At 39.1% G+C, this 16,709-nt stretch overlaps 1 protein-coding gene across 6 annotated transcripts in view; it reads left to right on the top strand.

Annotated features, from left to right (window-relative positions):
• ebf1a (EBF transcription factor 1a) overlaps positions 1-5,073 on the top strand; it is a 103,544-nt gene extending 98,471 nt beyond the window's left edge. For all 6 annotated transcript variants that reach the window (XM_058397903.1, XM_058397901.1, XM_058397905.1 and 3 more), the window contains one exon: positions 1,608-5,073. Coding sequence is in view for 2 of the 6 variants with exons in the window: in XM_058397905.1 (XP_058253888.1) it covers positions 1,608-1,639 (32 nt within the window). In the remaining 4 variants the exon portion in view is untranslated. The remainder of the gene's footprint in view (positions 1-1,607) is intronic.
• The last annotated feature ends 11,636 nt before the right edge of the window (positions 5,074-16,709 follow it).

Genomic DNA, 16,709 nt, shown 5'->3' with positions numbered 1-16,709 from the left:
TGTTTTACACTCACAAACCTTTAGTAGATCAAGTATGTATAGGAAATAATGATAACACAGAATCCTTAAGCTTTCACACGCTGTGGTTGAAGAGTCTGTGTTGAGAGTTCAGTGTAAAAGTAATTGAGTGTATTAGGCAGTCAGAGCTTATCCTGGTGCAATGAGTGACTCCTCTCACCGTGTAGAGCACCTCTGACCCTTTGCAGCCGCAGTTCATCCTCCCCACCCTTCCTCTGAGCAAGCATGAGGCACTCAAGTAATAGCCTGGGAATTAGAGCAGCATTTGGAAGGTCGATCAATAGGGCACCAATATGGTGTATGAAAAATCTCCAGTGGTGTTCAGAGCATAGAGAGGAGAAGAAAGAGAGCATGATATCTCATGTGAGGAACCTTAGTCTTTGGTTTGTTTGTTTGTTTGTTTGTTTTTTGTCTGTTTTTGGTGGGGGGTTTTGTTTGTTTGTTTAGTTTTTGTCTGGCTTGTATTTTCATGTATTGCCAGAATGATCAGCTTCATGAGAGCCTGAGACCTGTGAGGAACACATGCTGTTTGTCGGAGCTGGAGCTGTTTATGCAGGCAGTCGAGCTAATGACACTTAGAATATGAATTTACGATATTTGTTTATTTATTTGTTGGCAGCTTGCTTTGTCGTTTATCACATGAAGGAATAGATGAACAGCAAATGTGAGCTAGTCCCAGGGGAGGAGGAGTAGGCTGTAATCTTTCTTCTTTGCTTTATTCAAAGCAATTGCACTGGTGTTTCCGAAACGCATTCTGTGCCGTGAATTTGACCGAAATGTTTTACAGAGCATAAACTTAGCAAGAGCTCAGTGTTTTGACTGTTAGACTACAATACAAGTCTCCTCTAGCCCTAAGAACCTCGGTCCTTGTGGGAGACAGACAGTATATAATGCATTCCACAGCACACTCAATCATGGCTCAGACACGGAGGTTGTCCTATAGCCTTATCACTAATTGTGTAGATGAATTGTTCACATAATGGCTCCCTGATGGAGGAGGGGAACTGATTTACGACTATTAAAATGAGTTATTATTTTTTCCTGACAATTGACTCTAATTAAACATAGAGGACATACACAACTGAGGCAGTTCAAAGAATCACATGTGTGAAACAAAGATTTGTACAAACAGCAAGCAAGCCTTACTGCTTTTCAGTCATTCCCATGTTCTCCTTCTGCTATCTGTTTTTTTTCTTTATTCCTTTTGGATCTTTCCTTTTTTTTATTGATGCTAATGTCTTTGCATGTTTGCATGCATTCAACAGTATTGTGCCTGCAGTTTCGTTCTGCTTTAGGGATTGTGTTCTGTTTTCTTTTGTATCATATTTCCTTTCTACAGTAACATATAATTATTGCACAATATGTAGTTTATAATCAATCAGTAAAATAGCTGGAATCCAGGCCAGAATTTTTTTTTTATAAAACAGAGTGTGCATTCCAGATGCTTGAACTGCTTTAATTTTTTATTTGGATCTGTTTCATGGAATTAAACACAGAAGTAAGTTGATACATGACCTAAAGGCCTAGTTTCTCACATTCTCTCTCTCTCTCTCTTTCTCTCTCTCTCTCTTTCTGTTTCTCCTGTACAGCGATCACAGGGATGATCGTTCCTCCCATGTAGTGGCTCCTGGGCTGCTGATGAGACACGTTTTATATCAGCTCATGCTCTAAACCCCATCAGCCTGGACCCTGAAGCTCTGCCTGTTTCCATGAGGACTGGGGGAAAAAAACAAGATAAACCCCAACTTTGAAAACTCAGGCCTTTTTACAAGGAATTTGAAACGAAGGGAAAAGTATGGGGTGTTGGTTTGCTTTTTTTTCTAAATTCATTTTTAAACTCAAAGTCGTTTTGAAGCGAACATATATGTGTTTTATACAGACTGTACTATACACACACACACACACGACACTATGAAAGCCGTTTCATCTGTAATGTTCCTGTTGTATAGCAGTGAGGGGAGAAATTGCGGTTCTGTTTAACAAGTGAATTTATGTTTTATGTTTCTGAGATGTTTAAGAAATTTATAATACTGGACAACTGTGTAAACAGGTGTTTTTCTGTACAAACTAAATGAAAATGAACTCTTTATCATGGCGCTAGTCCATGGCTAACAAACGATGTTTGCCATACATGTTGCTTTTGGAATTTGTTTTATGTTTTAACCGCCATGTTCGTAATCTTTTGTATTGCTCATCCAGGTACATGCTGTTTCGATCATCTGTCTTTATGAACAGAAGAACATTTTAAAAAGCATTCACAAGCTGATTTTCATTAGCCTTTTGCCCACTGTGAAGATCCCAGACCCTCATCCTGCTCCTAGGGAGGAGTGCTTGAGGAGTAGAATCTTTTTGAAATGAATCCATATTTATATTTGTACAAAAATAATTTGCTGCTCATCAGTGCCAGAATATGTAGTACACGAAAGCAAGAGTACACTATGAGTTGCTATGCTGTGTTTGCTTTGAAAATCTTTTTCCATGTCCTAAGGGATGTTTGTTTGAGGCACCATAATGAAGTCATAAGAAACTTGTCAATGTATTTAAATTTGAGCGGTTGCTGGTTTAGTTCAAATGAAAAAGTACAAAATACCACAAGCTTGCGATTATTACTTTTTGTCCATGTGTCATCTTTGCTGTGAAGGATCAAAAGAAGGGAGGCGGGAGAGGAAGGCATGTCCGTTCCGGCTGCTAGAACAACCATGAAGAAAATGAACAGAGGATGTTACTGATCAACCCAGCACTGTATCAGCATCCTCTTCAAAAAGTGTCCAAACTAACGACCATTTAATCAGCTCTCTCTGCTAGTCAACTCTTTTGTATATATGTTTTTTTTATTGTTTTTTTTGTTTTTTTTTTAAAAATTGTTATCTATATTTATATATTGAAATGACTTCTGGCAGCTTTTCAATTTCGCATCACCAGTGATCTGTACTCTATTCTGATCCATGCTAATCAAACCCTCTCACTGACTGTAGCAAGGAAAAAGCAACAGGAACAGGAAAGCATCATGAGTCTGCAAATTACAAACAGATTCTCTAAAACGTTCATAAACACGCTGTATGTAAAGTTTGTACATTGCTTTTTCTCCCCTCATTTCATTCAACTATGTAAGTTTATCCGTGATCATGTGCCCTTGTACTTGTCACCTTCGTTCGTCTTCATTTTTTTAATGTACTTCATGTATTGTTTGTGTTTATTTTTCATGTTTGCCATGCTCTCATTTTTTTTTAAAGTTACATTCATAAAAACAAATCCATTGTCTATTTTTGTATAATTTTTAAGTTAAGAATTTGTTTCATTTTCAATTTTCATTTTTTTTAATGTATGGAAAAAGTAGCATCTTATTCTGATAGCATTTAGTAGTGTAGATTTTTAAATATATATATATATATATATATCTATATATATATATGATGAATATATAAATCTATAACTTTTTTTTCTTGTTGAGGCTTACAAAAGTTGATACTGTTAAACTAATAATATGCATGGGCTCTTCTCTCCTGAGAGTGACAGTTCCATTTTGTGTGTTGAAACCGGAGGGGAATTTTTTTGATGAAATATGAAAATACTTTCTTTCTCTTTTGGGGTTTACTTTCCTATCCTTCTCTATTCTTTTTATTTGACAATTATTTATGCCTGCTTGTGTATCTGTATATTTCTGTCTTAATCTTTTCACTTTACCAGTACCAGCAGTTTAGATGCCTTAACAATGCAAGCTAATAAGCATACAATCACTTGCACAGTCCCATCACCACCATTCAACAACGCCATCAACTTACATATGGGACAGTTTTATCACATCAAAAAAAAGCACAAATTGGGCAGTTTTCCATAAATACTGTTAATAAGACCCCGCTAGTCAAAGCAGGGAAAGGGTAAATGAAGGGTTTGAGGTGGATTTATTTTGTATTGGTTTGGATTATGAAGGATAATGTGGAAGCTGATGTGTATGGAGAGACTGTATGATTCATATTTAATGTGTGTAGCTATGTATTTTGGAAGGGGGAAATGGGTGCACTTTATTATTAATTTAAAACAAAAAACTGCCTTTTTTAATTTTGTTTGTGTTTTATTTAGTGTGTGAGTGGGGAAAACCCTTAAAAAGCCATAGCGTTTAAGCCAGGAGTTCACATTTAACTGACATAGTGCCGATCTGATGGTGTAACTCTGCAGATGGTAGCACACTTTCTCTCTCTTTCTCTCTCTCTCTCTGTGTGTATGTGTGTGTGTGTGTGTGTGTGTGTGTGATGCTGTCTTAGTGCTCCAGTAAGTAGCACTGACACATTTCTCCCTCTGGAGTGAGAGGTCTGAATGTCAGAGCACAACATGTTGCCTCTCAGGCTCTTACACTAACTCTGTTTGCGTCGCCATTAACACCCTTTCTTCTGCCAGCCAAATTGCCTATTGGAACAATATTGCCAACAGAGCCCCGAGTGTTTAGGCTTTAAAGTGCATGGCCCTTTGTGAGCCAAATAAAGTGCTTCTTTCTGTAGTGTGTGTTACCATCAAACAGAGAATATGGCTTTTCCTGAACCAATGTTGTGTTTCTCTCTCTGTCTGTCTCTCTCTCTGTCCCTCTCTTTCTGTCCCTCTGCCCCCAACACGTGTGTGTGTGTGTATGTGTGGGTGTGTGTACTTTATGACAGAAGCCACTGATGACAGCAGCCTTTGGGCACTTCTTTCACATTCTCACTGTTTCTGAGTGGAAACTTTTTCTTTCATATAAACTAGAAATCTGTGGCTGTCCTGCAATGGACTCTTTGCTCTTTGTACATGTTTCCATCTTAATGATCAGGATGGGCAGCTGATGAAGCAACAAACATTCAATATAACAATACTCAAACCAAAAAAAGCTGGTTCCCATTTGTTTTCCTTTCCTATCCTCTTTTCTCTTTCTTTTTTTTTGCTGTTGTTGTTGTCATGTCTTTGAATGGATCCACACTGAGCAGGTCTATTGACAAAAACTACTGTATAGATTGTTATCATTTTTTGGATGAAGGCTGTAAAATAACTTTTAAAATTCACAATATTAAATTAAAGTTACTTCTTGTCTGTGATCTTGCACGTACCCTTTTCTTGTTCCAGGTAGTGATCGTTTTGATACAAGTGTAAATGGGTACAAAAACTCATTCATTCATTCAATTCATTCATTAATTTTCTGTATGGTTTTCTGGGATCCCTGATGGAGTCTATCCCATGGGACTCTCAATTCACAAGGTGGGGGACACCCTGCACAGTGTGCCAACCTATCAAAGGATACAATCACACACACACACACACACTCCCACACCCATTCACACATCATGGACAATTTAGAGAGGCCAATCAGCCTACAACACATGTCATAGTGTAACATCCCTTGTCCTAGTGAGGTTTACCTGCACAGGACCTACCACTGGCCTGCGTTACACTCACCCCCGTAAACCTCACTCCCATCTGGGGCACGGCATGTAACATCCTGGGTCCTACTCGCACCACCTCCGTGCAGGTCTCAGACCCGGGTCTCCAGCATTGGAAGCAGGTGCACTAACAAGGAGGCTAAAGACTGCAGCCGCTAGCGTCAGTCACCAGTGCACCTCTTGAGATCAGGGGAGTGAGGTTTACATGCACAGCACCTACTGCTGGCCGCCGTTACATTAGGACTGGGGAGGAAGCCCCCAAAATACAATGAGAACACACACACATAGGGCAAAGGCCAGGAATTCCCAAACGATTGTCTTAAATATACTTTATACCCAAAGCTACATGCATTTGCCATCTACCATTTCTTGTTAGACTGTCTTAAGTTTCTAAACATAACTACAGTTTAAATTTAAATTTCAGATTTTACCCTAAATGAGTGACCCTAAATCTCCTTTAACATCTCTCAATGATATTACCACTGATTTCGTACTAATTACACTATTATTATTATTATTATCATGTACCGAACAATATAACAAATGTGCCCTTATATTACTGATGGCCTCTTAAATTTATTAACTGACCTGCACGTTGCATTTAATTAACTTGTAAAAGTCACTGGTGGTTTTGTTGTTGTTGTTGTTGTTTTTGTTGTTGAACTTGACCTCAGTGGCCGAGCTTTGGCTTGAGCTGCAAAACAACACTGAAGCAGTAATGAAATGTGAGTTTGAATCTTTAATATCAGCCAGAACATCACAACACTGCATGCTTTCAGCACTGTTGCAGTGATTGCTGTTTGCACATCTGATTTGTACTGAATAAAGAAATTATGTAACTGAATGGCGAAAGAGAGGAGGGTCAAAAAGCAGGAAACACAGACTTTTACATTACAGCCAGGTTTTTAATCATTTACAGATCATTGAGATGAGTTTATAACACTGCTCTGTTCTGGTACTAATATTACACAGTGAGTTAGTCCTGCTGTTTTAGTACACTAGTAAACAGAAAGAAGAGTAAAGTGAAGCAGTGCGTGCTTCCTTCTTCAGCTTAAGCTGAGTTTTATTGTTCAAACAGCTGCTGTGTATAAGAAGGAGGAAGAGCTTTAGATAGCCATTAGCTAATGGATTATCGAGACACAACCACCACCCTCTTCACCTCCAGTCTGCACCCCTGCTGAGAGCCACTTAGCACACAAAGCCTGCTTTAAACATTATAGATCCCTGGTGCGGTATCAAGCTCCTGCTTCTGTTCTCTCTCTCTCTCTCTCTCTCTCTCTCTCTCTCTCATAGAAGCTTGCAAGTGAGTGCCAATGGGACTTATCACTGTTGACATTTACAGAATCTTTATAGAGCTGATTTGAGTAATCATTGTAAATGACACTGTTGATTACTTTAAAACTACATTTATAAGGGTGTTATATAAGGGTGGACATCATAGTGATGTCCAAAAGTATGAATTTTGGTACAGCTTTATTCATGGTAACACTACAGTTCTTACAAAAATTTCAGTAGATTATAAACTATATTCAACCATCTATCTTCTGTTCCAGTGTACTCGGGGCACAAAAAATGGGTGCCAACCCATTACAAGGCACAGTCGCACTCCCATTCACACACCCATTCACACACCATGCATTGCCTGGAGGAAAACCCTGAAGCACAGGAATAACATGCAAACTCCATACTCACAGTGCAGAGGCAGAAAAACTACATAGAGTATTATTATTATATGAATATAGTGTATCCACACTGACTCCCTTATTCTCTCACTTACTGTTACTAGAAAACAAAAATAACAATAATATTATATTAAAACAATAAGTTTATCTTACGTAGCTTTTTCTGAAGGTCAGGGACAAAGCACAATATTAAGAGAAATGCAAACAAGCACTAAGCAGTAAAGCAGCATTACAAGGTACAAATAAAACAACACAATAGAATAGCGTAGATTGCTGAACTATGTTTTAGTTTTTAAAACACTTAGTTGCAGATTCTGAAACAAGCAAAGTGTCACTTAACTGTGAAATTGTAAGATTTTACCTAAATCAGCAAACACACTGATCAGCCATAACATTAAAGCCATCTGCCTAATATCATATAGGTTCCCATGTGCCACCAAAACAGGCATTGACTCCACATGACCTCTGTGGTGTCTGGCACCAGCAGATCCTTTAAGTCCTCCATGGATCAGATTTGTTTGTCCAGCGCATCCCACAGATGCGATGAAATTGAGATATGGATCGGATTGAATCTTGATGGATCAGAATGAACACCTTGAATGCTTTGTCATGTTCCTCAAACCATTGTTGAACAATTTCTGCAGTGTGGCAGAGTGCATTATCCTGCTGAAAGAGGCCACTACCATCAAACACCATGTTGGCGTGTACTTGGTCTGCAACAGTGTTCAGGTAGGTGGTACATGTCAAAGTAACATCCACATGAATGCCAGGACCCAAGGTTTCCCAACAGAACATTTGCCCAGGTTTGCCCAGAGCATCACACAGAGCATCTGTCAGCTTGCCTTTTTCCCATAGTGCATCCTGGAGCCATCTCTTCCTCAGGTAAATGCACATGATGTAAAAGAAAACGTAGTTCATCGATCCAGCCATAACAATTTGGCCACTCTAAGAGTGACTAAGATACTTAGCCTTGCCCTTTTTTCCTGTATCCATCACATCAGCTTCAAGAACTGTTTGTGTTTACTGGATGCCCGCTTCTTGACAGGTGCCATAATGTGATAATCAGTGTTATTCTCTTCACCCATCAGTGGTTTTAATGTTATGGCTGATCTGTGTAAATGATGAACAGAAATGTGCCATGAACAGATGACAAAATGCTGCCTGTTTAATTTGTTTTGTAAGTGGTTATAATTATATTAATTATACACTGAATATTTGGAGCACACTCTTACTTGTTTTGTGCATGGACAGCAAGTGTACAGTTACTAAACTCAAATACGCCATGCTTAAATAATGTGACTACAAACTTGTCATGTAAACACAAATGTCAGTCCCTTACTCTTATAACTTTCATCATTTCAAATGGTCTGACTATCAGTTTAAAATCCCATGGCATTCTTCAGGTTCACTTGTGTTCCCCTTAATCCTGGCCATGGCAAGTGTCAGGTTTTTCTCAGCACGGAGGAATATATAGCCAGCAGTTGCCACTATGGAGGTGTTCTTGACTGCATGAATAGCCCTCCCCGGGCAGCATACTTTTACTTAATACTTGGAGATCAATAGAACTACATGGCATGCAGGAGCTAGCCTTGCCTGTAGCAGCAAAATAAATTTAGAAAAGCGGAGCGTCTGAGGCTTCTTGGATGAACAGCAATGGAGGATAGGGAGAGCTGAAAAGCTCCTTTGAGGGGGGAAACAGGAGTCCCACCAGGGAGCTCAGGTAGATGGGAGAAAAGGGCCAACAAGGGATGAGCAAGACAAAGATGGCGAACTTAAGAGGGGGAATAAAACGTGAAAGAATAACAAGGCAAGAGAGTGGAGGGGAGCTGCCAAAAGAGGAAGAGAGAGTGAAAGAGAGGGTCCTGTGAGATCTGTGAGATCAGAGGGAGACGTTGGAGACAATGGGGGAAGGCGCCAGGAGAGAAAAGAAAGCGACCAGACTCTGACTGAGATGGAGGGGGTACAGGTGGTGGTTGGAGGGGAGGGTCTTCCCAAGGGACACATGCCTGTCAGTGCACAACACAAAAACACAGGGGCCAAGCTATAGAAATGGGGAAGATGGGTTAGAGTGATGGAAAGAAAGGGGGAGGGACAGCGTTTCAGCCCTTGCTTCTTTTTGCATCACACTCACTGGCACATACACACTGCACATACACATGTGGTGCAGGTGTTGCTTGTCTTCCTGTGTATATGGCACTCTTCAGAAACATCTTTATAAAGAGCACAGAGGAGCTGGTGGCATTAAGGTTAACAAAACATGATGGGACAAAAAAATGTCAAGACTTATTCACTGTCATGTCCTACTTGTGACTCTAGTGTTAAAATCTTCTGATCTGATGTTACCCACAAGACAATGGGAGTAGAAGGAAAGATAATGTTACATGGGGGAAATGGCCAATTGTCAATTATCAAATTTTTGGACAATTTGTATAAATAATATTTATACTTTTAAAAAATATATTTTAAATATATCTCAAATTATTGATATAAGTTAATATTTGTATTTATAAGAATATTTAAGAATATTTCATTTTATTCCAGAAATATTAAATGCTAAATGTATTACCAAATATAGTAATATTATTTATTACTAAATAAATAACAATTACATTAAATATTCAAATGTCTTACATTTTCCATTTTTTTTGCAGAGGCAGTTATATCTATGTACAGTAAATATAGATCTCAATCCATATTTTCATTTCAAAAAACATACTGTAAAATTGGTATTTTACTTCAAACAAACTGCTTCTATGTACAGCCATCCTAGCCTTAAAAATACAGTCAAATATATTTACAAAGAAGGTGACATTTTTTCAATAAACTATTCAATGTGTTCCCTTGACATAATTCTTTAACACAACTATGTTTTTTAAGCTGTCATGTAAACATTTGCCCACTGGGTGTGTTATCACAATAAAAAAAATTCAGAATATAATAATAGCATTTTTTGTTGGAAATATATACACTGATCAGCCATAACATTAAAACCAATGAGAGCTGAAGTGAGTTTATGGATTGATCTCTTTACTGTGGTACCTGTCAAGGGGTGGGATATATTAGGCAGCTAGGGAACAATCAATTCTCCAAGTTGATGAGTTGAAGCAGAAAAAAATAGGTATGTGTATGGATATAAGTGACTTTGACATTGGCCAAATTGTGATGGCTGGATGACTGGGTCAGATCTGGTGGGACAACTGGTAGACCAGTTCATAGGCACACAAGGCTCATTGATGCATGAGGGGAGCGATGTGAGGCAGTGTGATGCTCTGGCCAATATTCTGCTGGGAAAAGTTAGGTCTTAGCATGATGTACATGTGATTTTGACACATACTACCTATCTAAACATTACTATAGACCATAGACACCCCTTCATGGCAACAGTGTTTCCTAATGGCCTCTTTTGTGTCCTCTTTCACCCTGATAATGCACTCTGCTACACTGCAGAAATTGTTAAGGAATAGATTGAGGAACATGACAAAGCATTCAAGATGATGACTTGGCCTCCAAATTCCCCAGATCTCAGTCTGATTGAACATCTGTGTGATGTGCTGGACAAACAAGTCTGATACACAGAGGTTGCAGAGCAGCAGATCCTTTAAGTCCTGTAAGTTGAGAGGTGGCTGCTGCTAATATCTTGGTGCCAAACACCTTCAGAGGTCTTGTAAAGTCCATGGTTTGAAGGATCAATCTGTTTTGGTGGCACAAGGAAACGGTCACGATATTAGGCAGGTGATTTTAATAGTATGGCTGGTGTATTTTTGTAATATGGAAATGAATGTGCATATTTAATGACCTACTCACTCAATTGCATATTTGAATAAATTGTTAGTATATAATAGTTTGTTTCTTTTGTTAAATATTGTATTGTTGTATTTAGCTAAGTAAATTCCATTCTGGTATGAAGCAAAAGAAGAAAAAAATATACCACACCTTAACTACTGTTTGAATGCTGGAGAAAAAAAGGACACATTAGCACAGTTTTACTGAATGATGTCACATGAATGCTAGTTGTTCTGTTATGTGAGAAACACAGCAGTATAACCTGAAGCTACTAGCGTTGTGTGTTTTATGGCTTCAGATTAGCCTGTCAAAGAGTCGTATTTTCACTTTATGCATCCTTGCATGGTTTTGTCCAACATAGATTTGTAAAAGTGTGCCTATTTTGCACTGTAGACACTTTTTTCTCTTCTTATGAATGCAGAGAGATTTATGGCAGCAGAGAAAGATACAAGGAAAAGGGCAAAGATATAAATTGAGATTTACTTCTGAGCTTCATATCAGACCATTTTTGGGCTGATAATATCTGTATTGCATAAGCACTTTTCTTCTATTGTCTGCTACCAGAAAAAAGCAGACTGTTTGCTTCAAATATGTGATATTTTTTATTTCATACAGTGTTATATGTTATATGTTAAAAGTGTCTGCTGCTCTGTTGATCTTTATATAAACGTGGAGTTTGATAGTGACACATTCTGATAGAAGAGCACCCTGTGGGCAGCATGTGCAGTTAAGTAAACAGGCTGCTATAAAGTGTCTTTATGTATGAATGAGTACATAACTGTGTGGGTGAGACACGTGAAAAGGATTGTCTTCCCATTCAAGTGAATTCATGTGCTATTCCTTATAATATCCTAGGATAAAACAATTACTGAAATTCAACAAATAAGTGGTTCACTGCTCACTAGTTTTCCACCACCTCTGTGACTCAGGCATCACAAAAATGAGTCCACATTAACTCCTATTTGACTTAATAATAGTAAATGTTCTAATAGTAAATTCATGCATCAAGGAGTTAAAAAGTTTGCAAACCCATAGCTAATTTTTTTTAGAGTCTGCAGAAAAACATTAATTATGGTTGACTTGGTTAGCCCAGTGCAGTGTTTCTGTCTGTATCTCATAATCTTACTGCATCTCTGATGAGTTAAAAAAGAAAAACATCTCTGACTCAGGCAGAGCAGAAAGGCCAATGTGAGGCTTTTAAATGGCATGTGTTACACTGCACCGGCTGTGGGGTGCAGATGTAAATTTGCCTGATCAGTACACCCACAGTAGGTGCTGCTATGTGCCCTCAGACACTGAAGCATCTCTTGTTGGGTTTGATACATATTCTAATTGCCATGGGTAATTTGCCATGAGTCGTACTTAATGAGAGGTCTGAGGGACCTAATGGATGATGGAAACTGCATTAGCTCTCACCCATGGCACCAGTGAGGGACACAAGAACTCTGTTAGATAAATTCATATTATATATTTATGGGCCTTTTTGATGAGATGGTTTTTTTTAAAATCTGCATATATTACCATTCTTTTGATTGCTGTGGATTAAAAAAAACAAGCATTTTCTTTTCTCGTAGCTGGAGCTGCTGCCAGTTGGCAGTGATTCAGCTCAGCAGATGAGAGATGAGAGATGGCTGCATAATGAATGCAGACCCATTAGCACAGGTATCAGTGTGTTTTTAGCAGTTTATTTATTCTTTTTTTCACAGTAGTAATTATTTATCTGAATGTGTTTTTATGATTAAAACACCATGGCTTTGATAAATGGACAGAGATCACAGTAAATACACAAAGCTAAGTGGTTAGGTCATGGGGGTATAGCAACAATATATTACATCCATGTGTTTGATAGCTGTCATAGTTTAGTGATTTTTGCCTTTAGCTTTCATGATGTGCTATGAATGAAATGTTTAGCTGCAGCTTGTGATGAATTTAAACCATTAGCCTACAAAGTTTTACACACACACACACAAACAGAGAGAGAGAGAGAGAGAGAGAGTGAGAGAGAGAGAGTTACAGACAGACAGATCGACAGACATACAGAGAGAAACAGAGAGAGACTGAGACAGAGAGTGACTGGGGTCATAGCTTGATCACCTGTGAGTAATGGCCCACATTTACCACATCATCTGGCCCACATACCACTGTGAACTCAATGTGATAAGCTCATCCAGATCTGTCAAAACACAGTCACAAGCCACACATTCACAAAGAGCAGAGCTTACAGCTGGACCTTGTTTAGCCCAAACTTTAAATGACACACAAGCACCCTTTGCATTTGGACCATTTTTGGATCTGATTACAAATACCATTAAAAATTTTTATATGGCTGCTTACCACTGGATCACTTAAATACGCTCCACAATACAACTGCCATCACTATATAACTGAGTCTTCTGTACATATAAACCACATTCTCTGATATCCTATTACACTTTGATGATATTTATCTGGGAAAGTGATGTAGTGTAAGTCATTTTAGGCTCCAGTTTATCCAAGTCACCATGCATTTATTTGTCTTCATTGTGAAACAACTGAATTTTTCCAGTTTTCTATTAAGCTGCTTAATCAGTGTTGCACAACACCAGTCATCACTGTGGCACACTGTTCTGGCTCTGAAGGACGTGTGCACAGGGCCACATCAGCCCTTGATTCACTCCTAATGGGGTCACGACAGTGCCATGTTCGACTGACTGGAATCTTGTGCATCCAATTGACAGAAGCACGTTGATTGATGCTTGGTGGCGGCTTCACATGTTATATATTCTATTCATTTAATTAAGTTTCCTAAGCATCATTAAGTGCCATTATATTGTAATAGGAGAAATGCAGAGTCACAAGTCGAGCTAATTTGTGATTAATGTTGTGTATCAGTGAGAGCAAACGGAAGATTTGCAATTTAATGAGACAGTTCTGTATTTAAATGCTGAATTGGTAAAAATGCAAACAGTGACAGAAATTAAGGCAGTTTAATAAGAGTGGCAGTATGTTTCACAAAACATAACAAGACCACTTACTCTTGATACAAAATGTGCTTCAGTTACTCCTAAAGACAATATACAGATGTCTGTGAAAGGAATTAGGGTTTATTAGGGGAGAAAGACATTTGCCTGTTTTATTTTTTTTTTAAAAATGAATGTGCCTTTAAGATTCATTTATTTTGTAAGTTTTTTTCCCATTCTTACTTTTACTCCTCTTGGGTATGTCTTCATACAGCTCATTTGCTCCATCCATCTCTGTTGTCTATTGGTGATGTGTGTCTGATTGTGAAATATCTCTCCCTCTGTCCTCACATCCGTCTGCCCCCCCCATCCTCTTCTTGGCAGAGAGCATGCCTAGCTCCTGGCTCCTCTCCTCCAGGCTGGAGGGCTTGTGAAAGCTTCGTGTTTACAGGCCCTGTTGCCCACAAAAAAAAATCAGCTACAGATTGCCATTAATCTATGCTTGTTGCTGTTGTAGCTCAGCCAATGAAGCAGTGTGTGACCACGGCACGGCCCCATCCACTTTGGAGCCGAGGCTGCCAAGGCGCTGTTTAACCCCGGTGAGCCAGAGAGGGCACGAACATATAACTCTTCCTAATGTATTGTCCCTCTTGCAGGTCTCAACAAGCCCCTTCTGCTTGCACGCCGCTATTTGTTACCACTAATTTGACGTGTTTATGGCCTGCCTCCCTTATATTAGATACTCAAAGGAATCGATTGAGCTTAAATCGAAACACCTACAGCCACGCCGGCACGTCAATACAGAGATGAGTGCTTAATCTCGAGGACCAAGGAACACAGTGTCCAAAGGGAGCAAACTTTGCACTTCTAATTTATGTATGTAAGTATCTCAATTACGTTTGAGTGTACATGTTTGTGCGAGTGTTATGTGCTTATTGGGGAGGTGAAGACGGCTGTGATTTAACTCCCAGCCTGCAGAGATCAGAAGCGACTGTAAGGGAGAAATGCTGGATGCTGCTATGGCTGTGAGAACTGGCGTTTGTCATGAATTTTGTGTAGTTGTGTAGTTTAATGAGACCATGATACTGTAATGTTGGAATGAATTTCCAAATGTGTTCCAGGCTAAATTTTCCTCACAGAAATTCACTAAAGAATTTGCTCTCTACAATATTGTGTTATTTTTATACAAAAAATAAAGACTTCCAAAAGGTCACAAAAAGAGGGAAGCATTCATTCATTGCTGTCCTATTTCCTATGGGTGACTGCTATGGCCCATGTCTTGCCTTGGACTGGTCTAATGGCTTCCAGACCAGCAGGTCGGCTGCGTGCTCCTCTATTACTCCTGCCGTCTCGGGTGTACAGTTTTAATAGCAGTACCCCAAAAGCCCCGCAGCCTTCATTTAGCCTCTCACATTGAACCAGCAAGAGCCAGAGATCACTGCAGAGCTCTTGCCAGATTGAGATGTTTCCGACACTAAACTAAAATGTTGAAAAAAAAGAATAAAATGAACAAATAAAAATCATTGCTATGATGCAGTTTGCCTAATTTTTTGGAATTTGCTGTTTCTTCTTTACCTTGTTTTGTTTGGATTGTGTTTGAGTTATGAGTTTATTTCTGCAAAAAAAAATATGATGATAAATGTCTTTTCATCACAGAATCACAGCATGGGAAGCAGAACTGGAAAGTGGACACTTCACTCAGACTTTTATAATAAACGAGTGGGCTGTAATTTGTCCATTGACCCTCCTGCCCCTCCTGCCACAGCCGTTTGCTCTGCTACTTCTTAAACTGGTGCTTTTTGTACAGCCTACATTCATTCACTGTTTTCTTCTTTCTCAGCATGGTCAGGAGGGGGACGGGTGGGATCCTGAAGAAGAGAAAATAGAGAGCACAAAGCATATTTCAAGTTTATGAAGCTTGTTCACTCCTCACGTTCCTGCCTGATTACTCTGAGGGAGAGACAGCCCAAAAAAAAAGAAGACAGAGGGGAAAAAATCCTCATCTGGAAATGATTAGTTCCTTTTTTGTCTTCCTCTCAGCATTAACACAACGTGACAGGCTATAAGCATTTAGTGCCATATTTCAAAGTTATGGTTTATAAACATCTGGTGAAGCGCTCTCACGCACTCTTGGGGGAAAGGAGATCTTTTTTCCACATTGCACTGTGTTTGTTTTGGGCTCAACAAGGTGAGAAACTGCAATAATGTGAGAGGCCATTGTACAGGAGTGCAGCAGGGAAGATGGGATAGAGGCAGGTATGTACCATGGCCTCTCTCAGAGCTCCAGCTTCTTCAAAAGGCCTGTGGCTGGGAACCATGTGCTTGTACACACACACATACACACACAGGCCACAGCGTTTAATGCCCTAGGCAGCAGGACGGAGGGCACACCTGGCCGGCCACAGTCACTGCAATGCATGAATCAAGTAGATTGATTCTCTCTCTCTCTCTTTCTCTCTCTCATGTGCACAGTCTTGCTCCCTCCTTTACTCACTGTGTCCACATTCATCAGTGACTCATGAACTTTTAGAGGCAATTTCACAAGACAATCAAACAGCCTACAATCTGTCTTTTTCTAAACGTGTACAGTACAGCATACTGTAGCCTATTTTTACTGCATCTAATATAACACCCAAGATGTTGTTATTATTATAATCTTTGCATTACATATGCATTCTAATGATATTGTATGGTTCACATTTCACTCCAGCCATAGTCAATTAACAAAGGCCACATTGATTTTGGTTCTAGAAAAACGTTCCTTTTTCCACGGGCTGGTGTCTGATGTGTTTTTCTTGGCTTGCTCAAGTGAAACTTTTGTCATTCATTCAGCATATTTCTAAAAAGAAATTAGAAACATTAGAAACCCAAATTGCAGTCATGTT

Source organism: Hemibagrus wyckioides, linkage group LG08 (assembly GCF_019097595.1).
Source record: "Hemibagrus wyckioides isolate EC202008001 linkage group LG08, SWU_Hwy_1.0, whole genome shotgun sequence".
Taxonomy (NCBI): Eukaryota; Metazoa; Chordata; class Actinopteri; order Siluriformes; family Bagridae; genus Hemibagrus; species Hemibagrus wyckioides.
This window is presented reverse-complemented; position numbering and strand designations above follow the sequence as displayed.